Here is a 19089-nt window from a genome sequence, read left to right as displayed (position 1 = left end):
CTACAGACGCCCCGCCCCCGAGGCCGTGAATGGGGAACCACGTCCCACAGGGAGCCCGCCTGGGGCAAACCCGAGACTGTCCCGGGGCGGAAGCGGGCTCCGGCCACCCCTCCTTTCCCTTGCCCCTGGGCCTCCAGTGCCTTCGGGTCAAAGTGGTCCAGGTAGCCCTGCAGGCCGTGCGTGCGTGCGTGCGTGCGTGTGTGTGTGTGTGTGTGCAAGTGTTGGGGGGCAGGTGGCCAGGCACAGCCTCGCACCTGAGTGCAGAAGGTCGGGTGAGGGCGTCCGACCCGCTTTTGCTGGGCGTGCCACGGCTTGGCGTTGAAGATGTGGCTGCGGCAGCTCCAAATGGAGAGGAGGTAGTTGCAGGCGCTTGAGGGCAAGGGCGCCAGGACGGGGCTTTGGGTCTTGGCGTTGCCCCAGGGCCTCCGTGTGGGGGTCTGAGGACACCGATGAATGAGTACTGCGTAGTCACCTACTTAATTGTTGGAGGGGGGTCTACGACTAAGCAGTTTATGCAGACCTGCCCCCAAAGTCCCAGGAAACTGAGAGGCCCAAGAAAGAGGCTTTTAACCAGCAGCTTAATAGCTGAGCCTCAAACCGCGATTTTTTTTTTTTTTAGACAGAGTCTCGCTCTGTTGTTGCCCAAGGTGGAATGCAGTGGCACAATCTCGGCTCACTGCAACCTTCGCCTCCCAGGTTCAAGCGATTCTCCTGCGTCAGCCTTCGGAATAGCTGGGATTACAGGCATGCGCCACCACGCCTGGGCTAATTTTTGTATTTTTAGTAGAGACGGGATTTCACCATGTTGGCCAGGCTGGTCTCGAACTCCTGACCTCAGGTGATCCACCCGCCTCGGCCCCCCAAAGTGCTGGGATTACAGGCGTTAGCCACCGTGCCTGGCCTTAAACCGTGTTTTAAACTTAGTTTTTCTTCTTTCCTTTTTTCTCTCCCCTCCTGGGCCTCAAGATATCACTTTGAGATAAACTGTGTGTATGTTACCTCTCATCTTAAAATACAGCCTCAGGATGTGCTGTGAACATCCACTCCCTTTCCTGTCCCATACTGTACTCCTGTGCCTTATGCACGGTTATTTACCTACGTGCTTGTTAGGCACACGCTATGCTCTTTTCTGGTCATATATTTCCTTAGATGCCTCAGGAGATGCATCCTGATAGGGACAAGGCATCTCCGGAATTCTCTCTCCAGCAAAAGCTTACTTCCGGAATTGAACCTACACCCTCCTAAAGAGTAACTAATTTATAACCTGGCAGGATCCACGATTGCACCAGCCCCTCCACCAATTAAGACCATAATTAAAGAGGACCACCCGAACAAGTCATGCTACCTGGCACCTCCTAACCTCACCCTTGCCTTTTCTACATTTCAGATCCTTTCTTAAAAAACCCCTGTGCTCCCCCCGTGAATTGAAGAGTGGAATTGTTTGCTGCTCTTCCCCTGCTAGCATGGCAGCTAGCAGATTTTCCTTTATTATCCATTCTTTCTACAAGCAGCAAGCAGCCAGACCCTTTTGCAGGAACTGACACATCCAGTTCCTTAGGAAAAAAACATTTTGTAAGGACATAAACAGAAGCCACGTTTGTGTCTCCACGCTTCACTCCCAGGCCCAGGGCAAACAGACCATAGGGGAAGGGTGATTCAGAAAAGATGTGTAGGACAGTTGAAGTATGGTAACATCAAAGTTATTTGACCTCAGGGCCAGATTTACAGTAAGTGCTTGCACTTACACAAGGAGCACTTGATAAGCTGGGAATCTCAGAGGCCTTCTGGGAGACTAAGAAGCCAACATGGCCAAAACTGTGGATTAGCATCCAACATGGAGTTGCTTTAGCCTCCATAAGGACTTCTCCCAGCCTCTTTTGGGTTTCCCTCGCTCGCTTGAAATCTGATATTCAGACCAATTTTTGTGTTGGGTAATAGCACTACTGGAGTGCTGGGTAACGCCTCAGCCCATCCTCAGTCTCTCATACCTCTGTGTCACTTGGCTCATCTGAGGCCATCTCCAGGTGAACCAAAGATGTGAGGATATGGGAGACAGACTGTCCATCACTTTTTCTTGGAGGCTGACCCCTGCTTCAAAGAGTGTGTGTGCATGCACTTGCAGTCATATGATTTGCAGTGGCCAGTCTGTGGATTTGGATTTCATTGTGGTGTGGAGCACGTGTCTGTGAGTCTGTTTGTCAAGTGCATATGCGTGCTTGGGACTGTGTGTGCATCCCTGGAACTCTGCCCTTTTTCTCAGAGAAACCAAAGAAGAGGGACTCAGGACATTTCTGACCAGCAATGCCCCCCTCCAGGTCTGATGCCCCACCCACACGGCCACACCCCACCCTGCCTGTATTGTAGTTTGTACCTTCATTTGGTAGTTCTTGTTTCTGAGCTCTTGTCCTGTGTTCAAGAGGAATGAGGATTCGCTGACAGTTGAAAGGTGAGGATGGGCAGAGAATAATTTTATTGAGTGATGGACCAGCTCTCAGCAGAGAGGAGATGGGGAGGGGGGTGGTTCCCCACCCTCACAGTTGGGTGTTTTTTTTTTTCTCATTGTGGCTGGGTCCAGGGTTTTTTCTGGACTGAGAATAGGGAGTGCATGCTGATTGGTTTGTGAGTATGCAAAAAAGGTTAAAGTGAAGACACCACTCAAAGGTAAGCACAACAGTGTAGAAAACCAGTTAGGAAAGGGTAGGTGTATGTAAAATAGGTGAAGGGTGGGGATCAGTCAGAGAAACATGTGCCACATGGGAAGACAGGTTCTCAATCTGGTCCGAAGATTTAACTTGTAGCTTGACTTTCAGGTTTTAAATTGTCTTCAACTTGGAGGTGGGGTTTCACCAGGGATTCGCCCTATCTGCCTAGGCATTTGACTGCCTTCTGTAACTATCACCTGCTCCTGGGAAGTTTCCCTGGCAGTGCCCAGTGCCCACATGGAGGGCCTTATTCACTGCAGCTTTTGAGAAAGGGCCCCAAACTTAGGTGTATGACACCAGAACTGTGCGTGGTCTAGGAATTAGTGAGGCATTATCCCCATGGTTTGTGGAGATATAATTTCCACCCTATTTCAATATTTTCAGAGTGGAAATCTCTCTGCCCAGTGGCCTGGACTGAGAGTGTGCCAGGTTGGCCGGGGGTGGGAGCTGGGAGATCCCATCCTGCATCTAAGAGTCTACACTGGGACTAGAAAGACCTCACTCTTGATGATAGTCAGCGAAGGCAGGGGTGCCTCAGCTACACAGATGGGGGAGAGTGGTATCTGCAGGCCTGCCAGGACACATGATCAGCCAGGGCCGCCCTCAGGAGACAGCTCTTGTTGCCACATCCCCAGATGAGTGGAGAGGGCAAGCCCCAGCTTTTTTAACGTGTGAAGATGTTTTTTTATATTCTCTGTTGCTCAAGTGAGAAATAAGATGGTAAATTGCTCAGGAGTACCCTGTCATGACCCAAGGGGTGTGGCTGCCTTCTGAAACAACTACTTAGTTCTCCCTGACCTTTTAAAAGAGAAAGACACTGTGATGTTTCTTCCTGAACTTTTTTTTTTGTAGGCAAGGTCTCTCTCTGTTGCCCAGGCTGGAGTGCAGCAGCACAATCTTGGCTCACTGCAACCTCCACCTCTCAGGTTCAAGTGATTCTCATGCCTCAGCCTTCCAAGTAGCTGGGATTACAGGCACCCACCACCACGCCTGGCGACATTTTTGTATTTTTAGTAGATACGGTGTTTCACCATGTTGGCCAGGCTGGTCTCGAACTCCTGACTTCAAATGATCCGCCTGCCTCAGCCTCCCAAAGTGCTGGGATTACAGCCAACGCACCCGGCCAGTTCCTGAACTTGTCTTTACTTTTATTTTTTGTTGATGTATGAGAGTCTTACACATTACCATTTTGAAGGAGAATCAAAATTTTTAATTTGTTCATATGACAATATTTACTGGATACTCGTTGTGGGCCAGATGCTGTCCTGATGCTAGGAATAAAATGGTGATCACAACTAGGTCCCTTCCCCCAAGAAGCAATCTGGCTAGAGACAGAAAGTGAACAGAGATTTTGATACACAGTGGTAAGTGCTCTGGGAAGGCAAGTACAGTCTGATGTGGGGACAAAAGACACGGGCACTCAGCCACACTTGGGATAAACAGATAAGGAAAGCTTCCTGAAGGAGGTGGCATCTAAGTGAAGACTTGAGGGAGGAATAGGAGGTAGCTAATGAAGAGTGGATAGGGAGGGTATTCCAGACAGAAGGAAGTGTTTACTTGGAGATGAGGGAATATGGCCCTTTTTAAGAACCCTGGAAAGTGGGTAAACTGGCATTCTTGTTTTAAGATGAGAAAACCACAGTGGCTAACACAGGTTAATACCTTGCTCAGGGCAGAGCCAGGATTTGAATGCAGGCTATTCCAATGTATCCTGCTGCCTCATGGAGAGCACCCAGAATAGGAGTTATGTCAGGCATGTGATTACTATACTTGAAAAGGAAGAAAAAGAAACACGGAACCCACATGTTTATTTTGTTTTGTATTCAGTGTTCTGAAAAGTCTACCCTAAAGTTCTGTGCATTCTGGTATTCATGCAAGTAGAGAGACATATGATAGGAAGCAATCATTAAAGGATATTCTCTTTTTTAATTTTTATTTATTTATTTATTTATTTATTTTGAGACAAGGTTTCACTCTGTCACCCAGGCTGGAGTGCAGTGGATTGATCTTGGCTCACTGCAGCCTCTACCTCCCAGGCTCAAGCGATCTTCCCACCTCAGCCTCCTGAGTAGCTGGGACTACAGGTGCAGGCCACCATGCCCAGGTAATTCTTTTGTTTTGTTTTGGTAGAGATGAGGTGTTACCATGTTGCCCAGGCTGGTCTGGAACTCCTACGCTCAAACAATCCTCCTGTCTCAGCCTCCCAAAGTGCCAGGATTACAAGTGTGAGCCACCACACTGGGCCATACCTTCTATTATTATTTATTGAGTTTTTATGACCTATCAAGCACTGTGTGAAATACTTCATGTGTTGTAGCAGAGAATAGCCAGATGCTTAGCAATCCCAGTTCCTCTTCCTGGGCACATGGGACAACTCATATTTCTCAATCCCCCTTGCAGTTAAGTAGAATATGTGGCTGGCTTTTAACCAATGTAAAGTTGAGTTGATGGGTGCCGCTTCCAGGCCTGGCTGCTAACTCTGTCTTTGCTATTCTGCCAGCCATCTGGAGGAGTCCAGTGGAGGACTCCAAGGGAATAGAGGGAGCTTGGACCCCTGAATCACCTCTTGCAGGACAGCTGTACAGAAAAGACACCCAGTTTGCATCAGCCTATTGATTGGGTGAGGAGTACACCCTTATTGTATCAAGCCACTGAGATTGTGAAATTTTTTTCATAGGAGCTAGTGTTAACTACCCTGAATAATCTGCAAACCTTATTTCAGTTAATCCTTATAATCACTCAGTGAGATAAGCATCATTATCAGTGTTTTACAGATGGGAAAATGAGGTCAGAGACAGTCACTTGCCCACGTCATTCACTCAGTAAGTAGCAGAGCTAGGAGCCTGTCGGACTGGTCTGTTTGACTCCAGAGCTCATGCTTTTACTAGCACATGAACAGTGCCCTTCTAAATCTTGGAAGAGTTCTTGCAAGAGACAAATGTCGAGTAACTGAGGGAAAGAGAGAATGGGGTCGGAGAGAAAGAGAAGGGGGAGGGCAAGGGAAGAGGAGCAGCTGAGGGCTGAGAGTCTAGTAGAGGGTAGAGGGATGTGGTGAGCCCAGGGAACCAGGGAACCTGCTGAGTGAACATCTCGCCCCTAGGGCTACCCTGGGAAATTTTGAGGGCAGACTTGGGCTCTGGGTGGTTCCAGTGTCTCATTTTCATTTTACTTTATCGTGGTGTTCAGGATGATGCTGTTAAATGGGCATCCCTGGGGAGTCGGGTGGGCATCTGAGTGGGCAGGAGGTCTGTGCTTGAGTGTGTGAACAAGCAGAACTTGCAGTTTCTGTCCCTGGACTGGTGAGTAGGGGAGTTCCAGGACTGTGATCACTGTGTCAGAGCTGCACATAACAGGGAGAGAGACAGAAGGAACTGACCGTGAGAAGGAGACACAGAGAAGGAAACTGTGTGGGTAGGAAACTTGGTAGTTGTTGGGTCCAGGAGAATTGCAGATGCACAGTGAGGGGCTCGCCCAGCCTCAGCAACAGCCCTGGGAGGAGTCTCCAGCTGCCGAACCTAATGAGTGTCCACATCCCTTCACCTTCTGCCTGGCTCCCTCCTGGAGGAGCACCAAAGAGCTCAGAAGGGACAAAACCCCATTCTCAACATTCCTCTCGACTCTGTGTGGTGGCTCAGGCTTGAATGGGGAGTTCCTAGAACTTAAGCTGGGTATGTGAAAGGTATCAGTGAAGGGTTTTAGGCAGGAGAGGGACATGGCAGATTTGCATTTTAAATAGAAGAGGAAATCTACAGCATGAAGGTGACTAGCCAGGGTAACTCACTAGTTAGTGACAGAATTAAAACTTTGGTCTTCAGATCGAAGCCCAACTCTCTGGCTATCAAACCACAGCAGCTGAGTTTGTGGAACTGTGAAGCCTGCGTGGGGTTGTCATGCCCATCAGTTTAGGGGGAAAGGGAAGAAGCACTGATCTCCCGGGTGAGGGAATGCCCCTGCTAATTCCTTTAAATCAGCAGAGCTGGGGCTAAGAGCCTTCTCATTCCTATAATCTGCCTGGGACACTGTTCTTGGTCACTGCCCAAGGTGGGAGGAGCCTGGGTACCTCAAAACCAACAGACCTACTTCTAGCCCCAGTTTGGTCACTACCAGTCGTGTGCCCTGGGACCGGTCCCTTTGGCTCTATTAGCTGTTGGCAAGATTGGAATCTGGGTTGTTGTAAAGCCAGACACAAAGTGTTCTGATAACTGATAATGGCTTCTCAAGTGAGAGGGAGTGGGTCTGTAGAAACATTGAGCAAAAAGCACGCTGACTAGAGGGATCTAGCCCCTTTCTTTCATGGCCTGGATGTGTTTGGCCTCACTGTGGGTTGTACGTTGTGCTGAGGCCCACCACACCATCTCGGGACAACTGGGGCCTTTGGCTGTACTTGGGACACCTCCCTCCCCCAGAATGATTTTAAGAAAATCACCTGGTCAGGAAGGCTGTGGGCCTGGTCCATTGTCACTGATCATGAACTTAGTCCTTCGTCATTGCTTTGTGAACTTGGGATGCAAGAAGTGAAGAACAGAACATTGACAGAAATATCTCGTGTCATTTCAAGACACAAGTCGTGTCTTCCTTCTGCAGCCAGATGGCCTTGACTTCTCCAGTTTTTAAGGGTGTCATTTCCCCTTAATTCTAAAATAACAACAGTTTGAACTCCCATCCCACAAAAGCAGGAAGTTCATCTACTCTTGGGTTTCCAACCCCAGAGCCATCCTGGAGGGCTTGCAGCTCACCTCCGAGCCGCATGGTGGTGGCCTCTGAGCTGCAGCTGTTTGTTTGAAGTATGGACACGGGCCCATCACATATTGAAAAATGCTGTTGGAAGCTCTCAAATAACAAAAGTACCAAAGAGATAGTCGGTTACAACTGCTCAAACCAGTAGTTTCAGAGCACCCACCAGTTCAGCTGCATTTTGCAAACCCTCCTTAAGTTTCTGGCAGTGTTGGTGGCAGGGAGAGGTCAGTGAACTTCCTGCCTCTGGAAGTCTCTAGGCCTCTCTGAACACGCTTCTTGCCCATAAAGAGAGGAGAGGCCTTCCTCTTCCTGCCCAAAGACCACCTGTTTTGTTTTCCACTTTTTGCCTCAAGATGATTCACAGCAAGAACATCAATATCTTTCAAGAGAAATTCCTAGGCCTATCCTGAAGGTATAATCTGGCTCCAATGGCTCACATAGGGCTAGTTGCCTTAAGCCTGCCTTGGCCTTAAATAACCCTGCAAGTGGGCCAGCAGCCATATGGTCTAGATAGTGGCAAATCAGGCCCAATCCAGGGCCTTCCCCTAGTCATTCCTGCCCGGAAGGGAAAAGACTTGGTCTGCCTACTCTTCCCATGGTTGTCTGGGCTCCTGCCCTGCAGTGAACAATGACTGGACAAAGGATAATGATTTTCAGCCATGGGGCAGCCTAAATTGAGACTTAGGGAAACCATTTCTGTAATTCCTCAGGGGCATGGTTCTGCTAAAGAAATACTCCACTGACATTGCTAAATGAAACCGGTAACACTTCAGTCTGAGGACTCTGTCTTGGACCCATCGCAGATGTTTAGGATGTCTTCAGAACAGTGGGCATGCATGTTCTTTATATTGACAAGACCAAGAAGGTTCATCCAATACAGGAAGGCTCCCATATGAAGACAAATCTTAATCACTACTCTCTCATGCAGAAATGTCTTGTAAATCCTTGAATTACAGTTCCTCAGCTTCAAGGATTTAAAGCTCTATATTCTCCCCTGTCTCTGGCAGCAGACCAAGTGCTCAATGGGAAGACCCAAGCCTGAGGTTCAAGCCCCAGGTCTGTCAGTTGCCATCTGTGACTTTGGGCAAGTCATGAATTCCCTAGGTCTCGGATTTCTTAGCTACGAAAGGAGGATAATACCACTTCTTCCAACCAATCAGCGTTGTTGAGAGGATGAACGCAAGCAAACATTTGTTAAGTACCCTTGCCTAGGCATGGTAGGATCCAAAAATTAGTAAGACACCGGCCTTATCAGGCTCATGCACTTTTAGGGTGTTTAGACTTCAATAGGTAACTTCATTATGATATGAGAAGAAACAGCTTAGATCTAAAGTGTTTTGTAAACTCTAAAGTGTTATATACTTGTGGATATTAGTACTGCTGTCATTTTTCCTATAAATTGGATTTCCTTTCTGTTCACTGCTGAACCAAACGTGTCTTGAGCAGCTCACAGTAGGAAGCCTCTTCTCCCTGTCCCCCAGGCTCCAGGAGGTCTCCCTGCCCACCATGGAACCCTAGAATCCTCTCAGGGAGCTCCTGTCATCTACCTACATGCTTCCATTCCAGCACTGTTCCCAGAACACACTGGAAGTACAGTCTTTCCTCTTTCACAGAATTAATGACAAATATAAGAAATGGTCATTGGAGGCCAGCCAGGGATGGCGAATGGTGAGCGTGTACAAGTGCCCAGCAGAGGATGTGTTGGTGGGGGGAGGGGGGCATGAAGAGAGAAGCTCTGCAGTCCTAAGGAGTAGTGGAAGTTTTATAATTTATAAGAAAACGAAAGTCAGAGAGGAAGAGCTATCTCAAGAGCATAGCGGGTTCACACCTCGCCCCCAGATTCATTCTGTGGCGATCTGACCTTTTGGGACAGAAGAACAAGACAGGTGATGTTCTTCGCACCTCCTTTTCCAAACTCTTTTAAACAGGCCAACATTTGGGTGATTTTGATGGGGGAGGTCCTCTGATAGTCTGTAGCCACCCCTTTTTCTGTCTTCACTAACCTGCCCCTCTGTCCTACCCCAGCCTTTCTTCTCAGGACACCCCAAAATTCCAGTGGAAAATTACCAGGGCCATGAAAAAAAATTAGCGTTTCTTCCAAGCATTCTTTGAGTTCTTGTATATGGTGAGGTTATCTTTACATTAAAAAAAATTTTAAGCTAGCGAGGTACAGCGGCTCACACCTGTGATCCCAGCACTTTGGGAGGCTGAGGCGGGTGGATCATCTGAGTTCAGGAGTTCAAGACCAGCCTGACCAACATGGTGAAACCCTGTCTCTACTAATGACCAAAAAAAAAATAGCTGGACAAGGTGGCACATGCCTGTAATCGCAGCTACTTAAGAGGCTGAGGCAGGAGAATTGCTTGAACCCAGGAGGCGGAGATTGCAGTGAGCTGAGATTGCGCCATTGCACTCCAACTTGGGCAACAAGGGTGAAACTCTGTCTCAAAAAAAAAAAAAAAAAACCATTTAAACTTTAATTAGTAAATGTGTTCAAAACCCATACAAGTTCTTTAAGTAAATACATATTCAGAAATATACACAGTTTCGATCAACACTTGATGCACAGTATGAAGTTTCAAAGAGGTGACTCGTGTTTACTGTTGCACATCGTAGAAATAAATTCTCAGCCTAACTTTGGAAAGCTGAAGTAAATAGATGCTGAGATTCGTGAAATTCTGGTAAGTGGTCACTACGTGTGTCTATATTTATACATTAACAGAAGTGTTTCCACATGTTTTCTGGGTGCTCACCCATCCACTGTCCACTCACAAAGCGAGATACTGAGGGCGGTTGGTCACAGCCTCTTGCTATTACACCACTTTCTTGAGCCCTAGACTCAAGATTACTTCCCCCTCTCCACTCAGTTCTTCTCCCTAGGCCAACTGTGGTCACTACATATTAAAGCATAAGTCAGTTGCACAGCTCTTCTGAGATCCCAATTTGGTGACAAAGTTCATAATTGCCACACCTTCCTCTTGGATCAGTAGCTCAAATCTGCAAACACTCATTGTGTAGTCCCTCTGTCAGGCACTGTGCTAAGCACCTGGGGACAAAAACAGAAAAGATACTACGTTTGTCTTGGAGGATGTTTAGTTAGAAAGAGTGGGGGAAAGGAAACCTACGTTTTATTGTTGTGCTGGCCAATTTGCTACTACGTACTTCCTCTGATTCTGTGTGAGAGAGGTCTTCTCTTCCCATTTTACAGAGGAGGAAACTGACTCTTAGAAAGGTTATATGCTTTTCCCAAGGTAACTCCGTAAGTGGTGCAGCTGGCTTTTAAACCCAGGTCTGCCTCTAACTATTCCTGTTGACTACTCCTGCCAGTGCCAAGCACACCAGCCACAGACAGAAGGCAGCAAGTGGACAACTCCAGCAGTAGGCCAGTTGGAAGGCTGACAGAAAGAACCAACTTTGGGGACTACTGGCAGGTGTTTGGGTGCTGCCAGTTCCCCCTGTGGGAGGCTCACAGACCAAGGCAGCCAGGGGTGGGGTCTGTGGGAATGAAAATTACTAGAAAGTATAAGAAATGCCTTGACAGGGTTTGCATTTGGCACGGAGGACCTGCAGAAGTGGCTGGGCTGGTGGCTTCTGAAGCAGAGACTTTATCATCCTGCTCCCATCACTCCCACCTGATGGTGCTCACCCCAGCGCCTTCATTTTCCCGGAGAAATGCCCCCTAAGAGTGTTTATTCTTCAATAGCTGTTGGTTTCCTGCCACATCCCAGGCTTCATTCGAGGCAGACAAAGCAAACAAAACTGCCACATGGAGTGTTCATTGTAGCAGGAGGAGACGGACACCAAGAGTCAATAAATGAGAGAAATGTGTAGTATGTCAGACAGTGATAAATGCCACCGAGAGCAATAAAGTAAGAAAGGGGTTTAGGGAATGGGGGAGTTGCCTTTTTTTTTCTTTTTTTCCTTTTTCCTCCCCCACTGCCATTTTTTTTCCTTTTTTTCTTTAGATTTATTTATAAAGACAGGGTCTCCCTATGTTGCCCGAGCTGGTCTTGAACTCCTGGGCTCAAGCGATCGACCTGCCTTAGCCTCCCAAAGTGCTGAGATTATAGGCGTAAGCCACTGCCCCTGGCCTCCACCTCCATGTTAAATAGAGTGGGCAGTTTCCCCAGTAGGTGACATTAGAACAAGGACCCAAAGGAGGTGAGGAATGAACCATGTGAATATCTGGACGAAGGGTGCTGTGGGCAAAGGGAACGGCAAGTGCCAGGCCTCCAGGTAAGGGCGTGTCTGGCCGGTGTGGGAGGGGTTGGCACCTAGTGAGTAAGGCCCACCTGGGTGAGGGCTGGCTCCTTCATGGGGATCATGGCTACCGGCTGACAGATAGAGAGACAGACAGGGGACTTGAGAACTCTCAGCCTCCCCCACTTCTGGAGAACATTCCCTGGAGGAGAGGTGAGGGAGGCATGGACATAGGGCTCTTCTTCCTCTGGCTTCTGAGTAAATTACGATCCCCCTACACAGTCAGGCTCTAGCCCTCCTTACATGCACCCTCTCCTCTCTTCTTGATACCCCTTTCTTTTTTCCTTTTAAAATTATTTCAGATTATTCTAGATTATTCCTTCCCCCATAAATCTGAGGTGCTTAGACACGGAGAAGGCAGGAGGGTTTTGGGGGTCAGGATGAGGAGGGTTTTGGAGGTCAAGTGTATTTGTTTCCCATGGCTATAACAAATTATCACACACTAGGTGGCTTAAGATGACAGAATGGATTCTCTCCTGGTTCTGGTAGGTCTGAAATCAGTTTCATTGGGCTGCAATCAAGGTACTGGCAGGGCTGGAATGTTCTAGGAAGGAATGTGTTCCTAGCCTCTTTTGGCTCCTGGTGGCTTGCCTTCGTGTGTGTGTGTGTGTGTGTGTGTGTGTGAAATCTCTCCCTGCCTCTTTCTTATGCCAAAAATTTCTTAAGCGCTGCAATGCAATTGCATTTAGGGCTCACTTTGATCATCTAGGATAACCCCCCATCTCAAGACTCAAGATACAAAGACACTGTTCCCATATAAAGTAACACACAGGCTCAAGGGATTAGGCCTGGATATCTTTTGGGGGCCATTTTCATCCCACCACAGAGGGTGCTCCAGTTTCAACATTCATCTCTATATTCATTCAGTCATTCCCTATTCAACACAGGGTCACTGGCCATTTCCTTAGTGCCAGGCAGTATGCAGGATGCTGGGAATACACGGTGAGCAAAGGAGAGCCCCCCAGGAACTTGCAGTTTGGAAGGGGAGATGGATGTGAATCAAATAGTCACTCAAATAAAATGCAGAGTTGCAACTGTAGTAAGTGCCATGAGAACCTGTATTTGAGGCTTTACCTGGTAAGGAGGGCCAAGAAAGCTTCCAGGAGGAAGTGCACTTAAATCTGCAGGAGTTGGGGTAACCTTCCCTTCAAAGAGGGAAGGAAGAGACTTCCAGGTGGAGGGGACAGATGGCAGAACAGAGGTATGGCTGGCTCTGGTAGGTTGTGCAGGGCTTGGGGTGGCCTGGGGGTGCCGGTGGGGTTTCAGAGATTGTGTGAGGACCAATGTGGTATGCCTCCTCCCCACCCTCTAACCCAGTCCTCACCCTTGGCTACTGCTCTGTGTCCAGGGCCTCTTCCTCCCTATTCCCGACTCAGGCCCATCCCTCCGCTTCCTGCTCACTGTGGTTTATGGTTTAGTAAGGAAACTCTGCTGGCTCAGTGTTGGGGCAGGTCGCTAAGCTTCAGTCAACAAAAATTTCTTATGAGTCTACTGTGTGGCACACATTGTATTGGGAATTACAAGGAATAGGATGAGAAAACAACATTATTCTGGTCCTTGGGGCAAGAGGTTGTATGGTGGAGGGGAAAACAGAGAGGGTTAAGTGCTGAATAGTCTGTTGACTTGGGTTGAATCTCACTTCTGTTACTTACTGGCTGTGTAATCTTGGAAGAGTGACTTCACCTGTCTGTGCCTCAGTCAGCAAACATTTATCAGCTACTTCCAGTCAACAAACATTTAGTGTGCACCCCCTGCGTGCTAGGCAGTATGCCATATGCTGGCAACCCGCAGAGACATATCTGAGTGGGAACAGAACTCTAAGGTTGGCTGTTTCCTCGCACAGGCCACCAGATGATTTCCATGTGGGGACCCCAGCCAGGCAGAGCGCTCCAGGAGATGGCAGTCAGAGAGTGGGGACACAGTCCTGGGAGTGTGGAGCCATTTGGCCTTCTTTGTGCCTTCTCTTCCCCCTTCTGCACAATACTCAGCACTGCTTATCGAGAACCTTCCTTGGTTAACACTAGACATTCTAACCTTCCTAAGTGCTCCAGCTTTGGGAAGAACGTGCTGTTTTGACTAACAGTTTCATGTGCATCTTTGTTGATTGGCCACTATTATTAGGTGCCTCTACTCGATGTTTTTTAATGGGAATGGTTCCAGTCTTTTCCACTGAGCCATTCCATATAAAGCCCAAGATGGCGTTGGACAGCATATTCACTCACTGGACCATGTCTGGCAAATCACGTGACCTCTCTAAGCCTCCATTTCTGTGATAAAGTGAGGGTATGAATCCCTGTCCTGCATGCTCCTAAGGCTTTTGTAAAAATCAAATGAGATTCTGCACCCAAGCTGTCTTTTCACCTGATTGTGGTGCCCAGCACAAAGCACTAGGGATGGTATTAAGGAGGGGTGAAACCTTGAGCGTTAAATGGTTCGTACTTGCGAAAATTGGCTGAGCCCCATCATACCTCATGGGTCCTCCTTTAAGGTTGTTTTGTGGGCAGGTGGGTTAACCGTCCACAAATTGTTTGGTTTGGTTTTCTTTTCCAACCATAGTGGTTTCTGAGTCTTCAACTCCCTCCCTGCCCTCTTGCCTTTTAACATCTGGGTGGGGGATTTTGCTCAGAGTGTGAAACAGACTTCTAGATCTCTCAGGTCCTCATAGGTGTGAGGTGCTGTTTTTGCCCTTGGGTGGCAAGGGTACTTTATGTGTGAGTGGAGGTGTCAGGCTCTGGCCCCTCATTCCCTGGGACTGTTATGGTGGCCAGGGTCTCATAGTCTGTGTCTGAGAGTTCAGGCACCTGTCAGCAATCACGGAACTGAATTCTGGGGTTGGCTCTGGAGCACGCTGAGGTGGGCACCCAGTTACTACACAACCAGGTCCAGCAGGGAAGGGAGGGTGGGGAACCAGAAATGCATGAACAAGACCAGTGAGAGCAGGGCTCACCTAGCAGCACAAAACCCACATGGACAAAGACGGCAAGGAAATTCACTGAAATTTTAGAAGTATGGCACGCAAGGTACACACGGGAATGCAGCAGGGCTCACCAGTAGGGTTCTGATTCTTTATGCATAAAATGGGCATAATAATAGTACGCAGAGTTATTGCAAAGATTAAATGAAATAAGATATGTGAATGATGTTTAGCACAGTGCGTGGTACCAAGTAAGTGTCCAACAAATGTTAGATATGAGAAGATCCCGCTCTGAGTCTATAAACTGTTATCAGCCAAAGAGATATTCTAGTACAAGCTATTTCCAAACACCCTTTGGCTGATAACAGTTATAAATTCTGAATAAAATATTTAGAACTTCAGCTATTAGAAGAGACAGATCTCCCATGTCCAAGAATTTCGTATCACTTACATAGATCATCTACCATCAGTGGTGGTGGAGGAAGAAAACCTTCTCACTCTTTAAGTGCAGGCTGTACATAGTGACTTCCTAAGTGTGGGCTGTCCAATGACTTCCTTCCAGAGAATACAGCATAGAAAGTGGAGAAAGAATAACTTCATAGTGGAGAAGCTGACAAACAACGTCAGCCAGCTGATTCAGATGAAAATCAATAACAGTAAGTTACGGTGATAGTATAAACCCTTCATGTGATGTGACAAGAACGGCATTTAACCTCTGTAGTCTTCCTCCCAGAACACACAGCCCCAGATAACCATGAGGAAACCATCAAATGAACTCCAACAGTGGGACCTCCTACACAACACTTGACCAGTATGCACCAGAACTGTCAAGGGCACCAAACCCCAGAGACTCCCACAGCCAAAAGGAGCCTACGGAGACATGGCAACTAATTATGACACCCTGGATCAGATGCTGGAGTAGAAAAAGGACATTAGGGTTGGGCACGGTGCCCCATGCCTATAATCCCAGCACTTTGGGAGGCCAAGGCAGGAGGATCACCTGAGGTCAGGAGTTCGAGACCAGCCTGGCCAACATGGCGAAACCCCGTCTCTACTAAAAAATACAAAAATTAGCTGGGTGTGGTGGTGGGCGCCTATAATTCCAGCTACTCAGGAGGCTGAGGCAGGAGAATAGCTTGAACCTGGGAAGCAGAGGTTGCAGTGAGCCAAGATTGTGCCACTGCACTCCAGCCTGGGAGACAGCAAGACTCCGTCTCAAAAAAAAACAAAAAAGAGAAAATAAAATAAAAAGAACATTGAGGAGTATGGACTTTATAGTCAGTGATGATACATCACTGATTAATTGTAACAAAAGTACCACACTAATGTAAGATGTTAATAATAGGGGAAACTGGATGTGGGGTATATGAGAACCCTCTATAGTATGTTCTCTCTCTTTTTTTTTTTTTTTTGACATGGAGTCTCACTTTGTCGCCCAGTCTGGAGTGCAGTGGCACAATCTTGGCTCACTGCAACCTGTGCCTCCCAGGTTCAAACAATTATCCTGCCTCAGCCTCCCGAGTAGCTGGGATTACAGGCATCCACCATCATGGCCAGCTAATTTTTGTATTTTCAGTAGAGACAGGATTCTGCCATGTTGGCCAGTCTGGTCTCGAACACCTGACCTCAGGTGATCCGCTCACCTCGGCCTCCCAAAGTGCTGAGATTACAGGGATGAGCCACCACACCCACCCCCATCCCCCTCATTTTTTCTTGAGACAGAGTCTCACTATGTTGCCGAGACTGGAGTCAAACTCCTAGGCTCAAGCAATCCTCCTGCTTCAGTCTCCCAAGTAGCTGGAACTACAGATGTGCACCACCACACCCAGCTGTTTTTGTTTTTGTAAATGTAAAACTGTTCTAAAAAATAAAGTCTATTTTAAAATATGTATATATATGCATACACACATATCGCTATATCTATTGATCATCTACCAACAAGGAACAGCAGTCATGGAAATGTGCTAACAACAGATGAATCTGTGTAAAGTGTATACAGGAGTTCTTTGTATTATTCTTGCAACCCCTCTGAAAGTTTGAAATTGTTTCAAAAAAAGATATATAATCTACAAAAACAAACAAATCCAACTATTTTGAAGGCACTAGAGCACAAGCAAGAACCAACGGCGTTGAGAGGGTCGTGTTAAGTAGAAGAAGTAGAGCAAACTAGGTGAGGTCCCTGAGAGCTCACTCCGGTTCCAGGTGGCATCTGGGAGACCAGATTCCACATGAGGGTGAGTGCTGCTGGGCTGAGAACTCAGTCACAGGTCAGGGTTCCGAGCTGCCACAGCAGCCGGAAGCTGAGAAGGAAAGATCTCAGAAAGAAGGGAGTGGTAGATTAGGGAGCCCCCAAACTGCCTGCAGATTCCCTTTAAATCTTTAACTGACTCTAATATTGTGCATTCGCCCACGGAGGATGAGCCTCCAAGGAAGCGGCAGGGAGTTGGGAGGCAAAGATTCAGTTTCCTTAATGGATGTCAGAAGATCCCAGTACTCTTCTGTTTCTTCTTCTTTTATCTTTGTGAACTTGGCTTTTTGAAGAATTTGTCCATTTCATCCAAATTGGAATAATGTTGTTCAAAATGTATTGTCTAGGATCTGGAGTAATGTTGCCTTTTTTATTCATTCCCAATATTAGTAATTCACTCTTTCTTTCTTTCTTTCTTTCTTTCTTTCTTTCTTTCTTTCTTTCTTTCTTTCTCTTTCTTTCTCTCTCTCTCTCTTTCTTTCTCTCTTTCTTTTTCTTTCTTTCTTTTTCTTTTTCTCTCTCTTTTCCTTCCTTTCTTCCTTCCTTCTTTCTCTCCCTGTCTCTCTCTCTCTCTCTTTCCCTCCCTCCCTCCCTCCCCTTCGTTCCTTTTTTTTTTTTTTTTTTTTGGAGATGGAGTCTCGCTCTTTTGCTGAGGTTGGAGTGCAGTGGTGCAATCTCAGGCTCACTGCAACCTCTGACTCTGGGTTCAAGCGATTCTCCTGCCTCAGCCTCCTGAGTAGCTGGAATTAGAGGCGCCCACCAACACGTCCAGCTAATTTTTGTATTTTTAGTAGATATGGGGTTTCGCCACATTGGCCAGACTGGTCTTGAACTCCTGACCTCAGGTGATCTGCCTGCCTCGGTCTCCCAAAGTGCTGGGATTATAGGTGTGAGCCACCGCGCCTGGCCTCTTTCTTTTTCAAAATCAGTCTTGCTAATTTTTTTTTTTCAAATTTATTAATCTTTTTTAAAAAAACGAATTTTGGCTTTTAAAATTTTAAATTCTGTTTTCTATTCTTAAACTTTTGCTCTTATCTTTATCATATCCTACTTTTTTTAGGTTTGAGGTGGTTTTTTTTTAATCATCTTGAGATGGCAACTGAGATCACTGATTTTCAGCTTTTCTTCATCTCTAATTTTTTCCCTTTGGGCACTGTTTTAGTCACATCTCAGAAATTTTGTTAATGCTATATTTAAAATTGTGCCAGGTGAGGTGGCTCAGGCCTGTAATCTTGGCACTTTGGGAGCCCAAGGCAGGAAGATCACTTGAGCCAAGGAGTTTGAGACCAGCCTGGGCGAGATTCTGTCTCTACAAAAAAATTAAAAGTTAGCTGGACATGGTGGCTTGGGCCGGTAGTCCCAGCTACTCAGGGAGCTAAGGTGAGAGGTTTGCTTGAGTCTAGAAGTTCGAGGTTGCAGTGAGCTGTGATTGTGCCATTGTACTCCAGCGTGGGTGACAGAGGGAGACCTTGTCTCAAAAATAAATGAATAAATAAAATATTTTAAAATTTCATTATGATTTCTTCTGGCCCTTGGATTATTTAGAAGTACATTATTTGCTTCCCAGTCAGTTGAGGATTTTCCAATTATCTCTTTTTTATTAATTCATAGAATATCCTCTAAATGATATAACTTTTGAAAGTCATTGCGGCTCGATTTATGTCCCGACATATGGTTAATTTTGGTATTTGATATTTTTTGATGCTATTATGAATGGCATTGTTTTATAAATTTTAACTTTCAATTATTTGTTGTTAGTATATAAAAATACAATTGTTTTAAAATATGGATCCTGCAACCTGTTACCTTGTCTGTTATCAGTTACAAGTTCCAGTAGCTTTTTTGGTAGATTCCATCAGGTTTCCTACCTAGATGATCATGTTACCTGAAAATAAAATCAGTTTTACTTCTTCCTACCCAGCCTAGATGTTTTCTATTTCTTCTTCTGGCCTGATTGTTTTGGCTAGCACCTCTGGTAAAATGTTGAATAGAATTGGTGGAAGAGGACAACCTGTCCTGTTCCTGATCTTACGAGGAAACATTCAGTCTTTTGCCATTAAGAATGATCATAGCTAGCTGGGTGCAGTGGCTCATGCCTGTAATCCCAGCACTTTGGGAGGCCGAGGCGAGTGGATCATGAGCTCAGGAGTTCAAGACCAGCCTGGCCAAGATGGTGAAACCCCGTCTCTACTAAAAATACAAAAACTAGCCAGGCACTGTGGCAGCTG

At 46.7% G+C, this 19089-nt stretch overlaps 1 protein-coding gene across 1 annotated transcript in view; it reads left to right on the top strand.

The window, feature by feature from the left end:
- The first annotated feature begins 29 nt into the window (after nt 1–29).
- TMPRSS13 (transmembrane protease, serine 13) overlaps nt 30–19089 on the top strand; it is an 82088-nt gene continuing 63028 nt past the window's right edge. The window contains exon 1 of the mRNA XM_011965002.1: nt 30–184. Coding sequence (XP_011820392.1) covers nt 30–184 — 155 coding nt within the window. The remainder of the gene's footprint in view (nt 185–19089) is intronic.

This window comes from Mandrillus leucophaeus, unplaced genomic scaffold (assembly GCF_000951045.1).
Source record: "Mandrillus leucophaeus isolate KB7577 unplaced genomic scaffold, Mleu.le_1.0 Scaffold71, whole genome shotgun sequence".
NCBI lineage: Eukaryota > Metazoa > Chordata > Mammalia > Primates > Cercopithecidae > Mandrillus > Mandrillus leucophaeus.
This window is presented reverse-complemented; position numbering and strand designations above follow the sequence as displayed.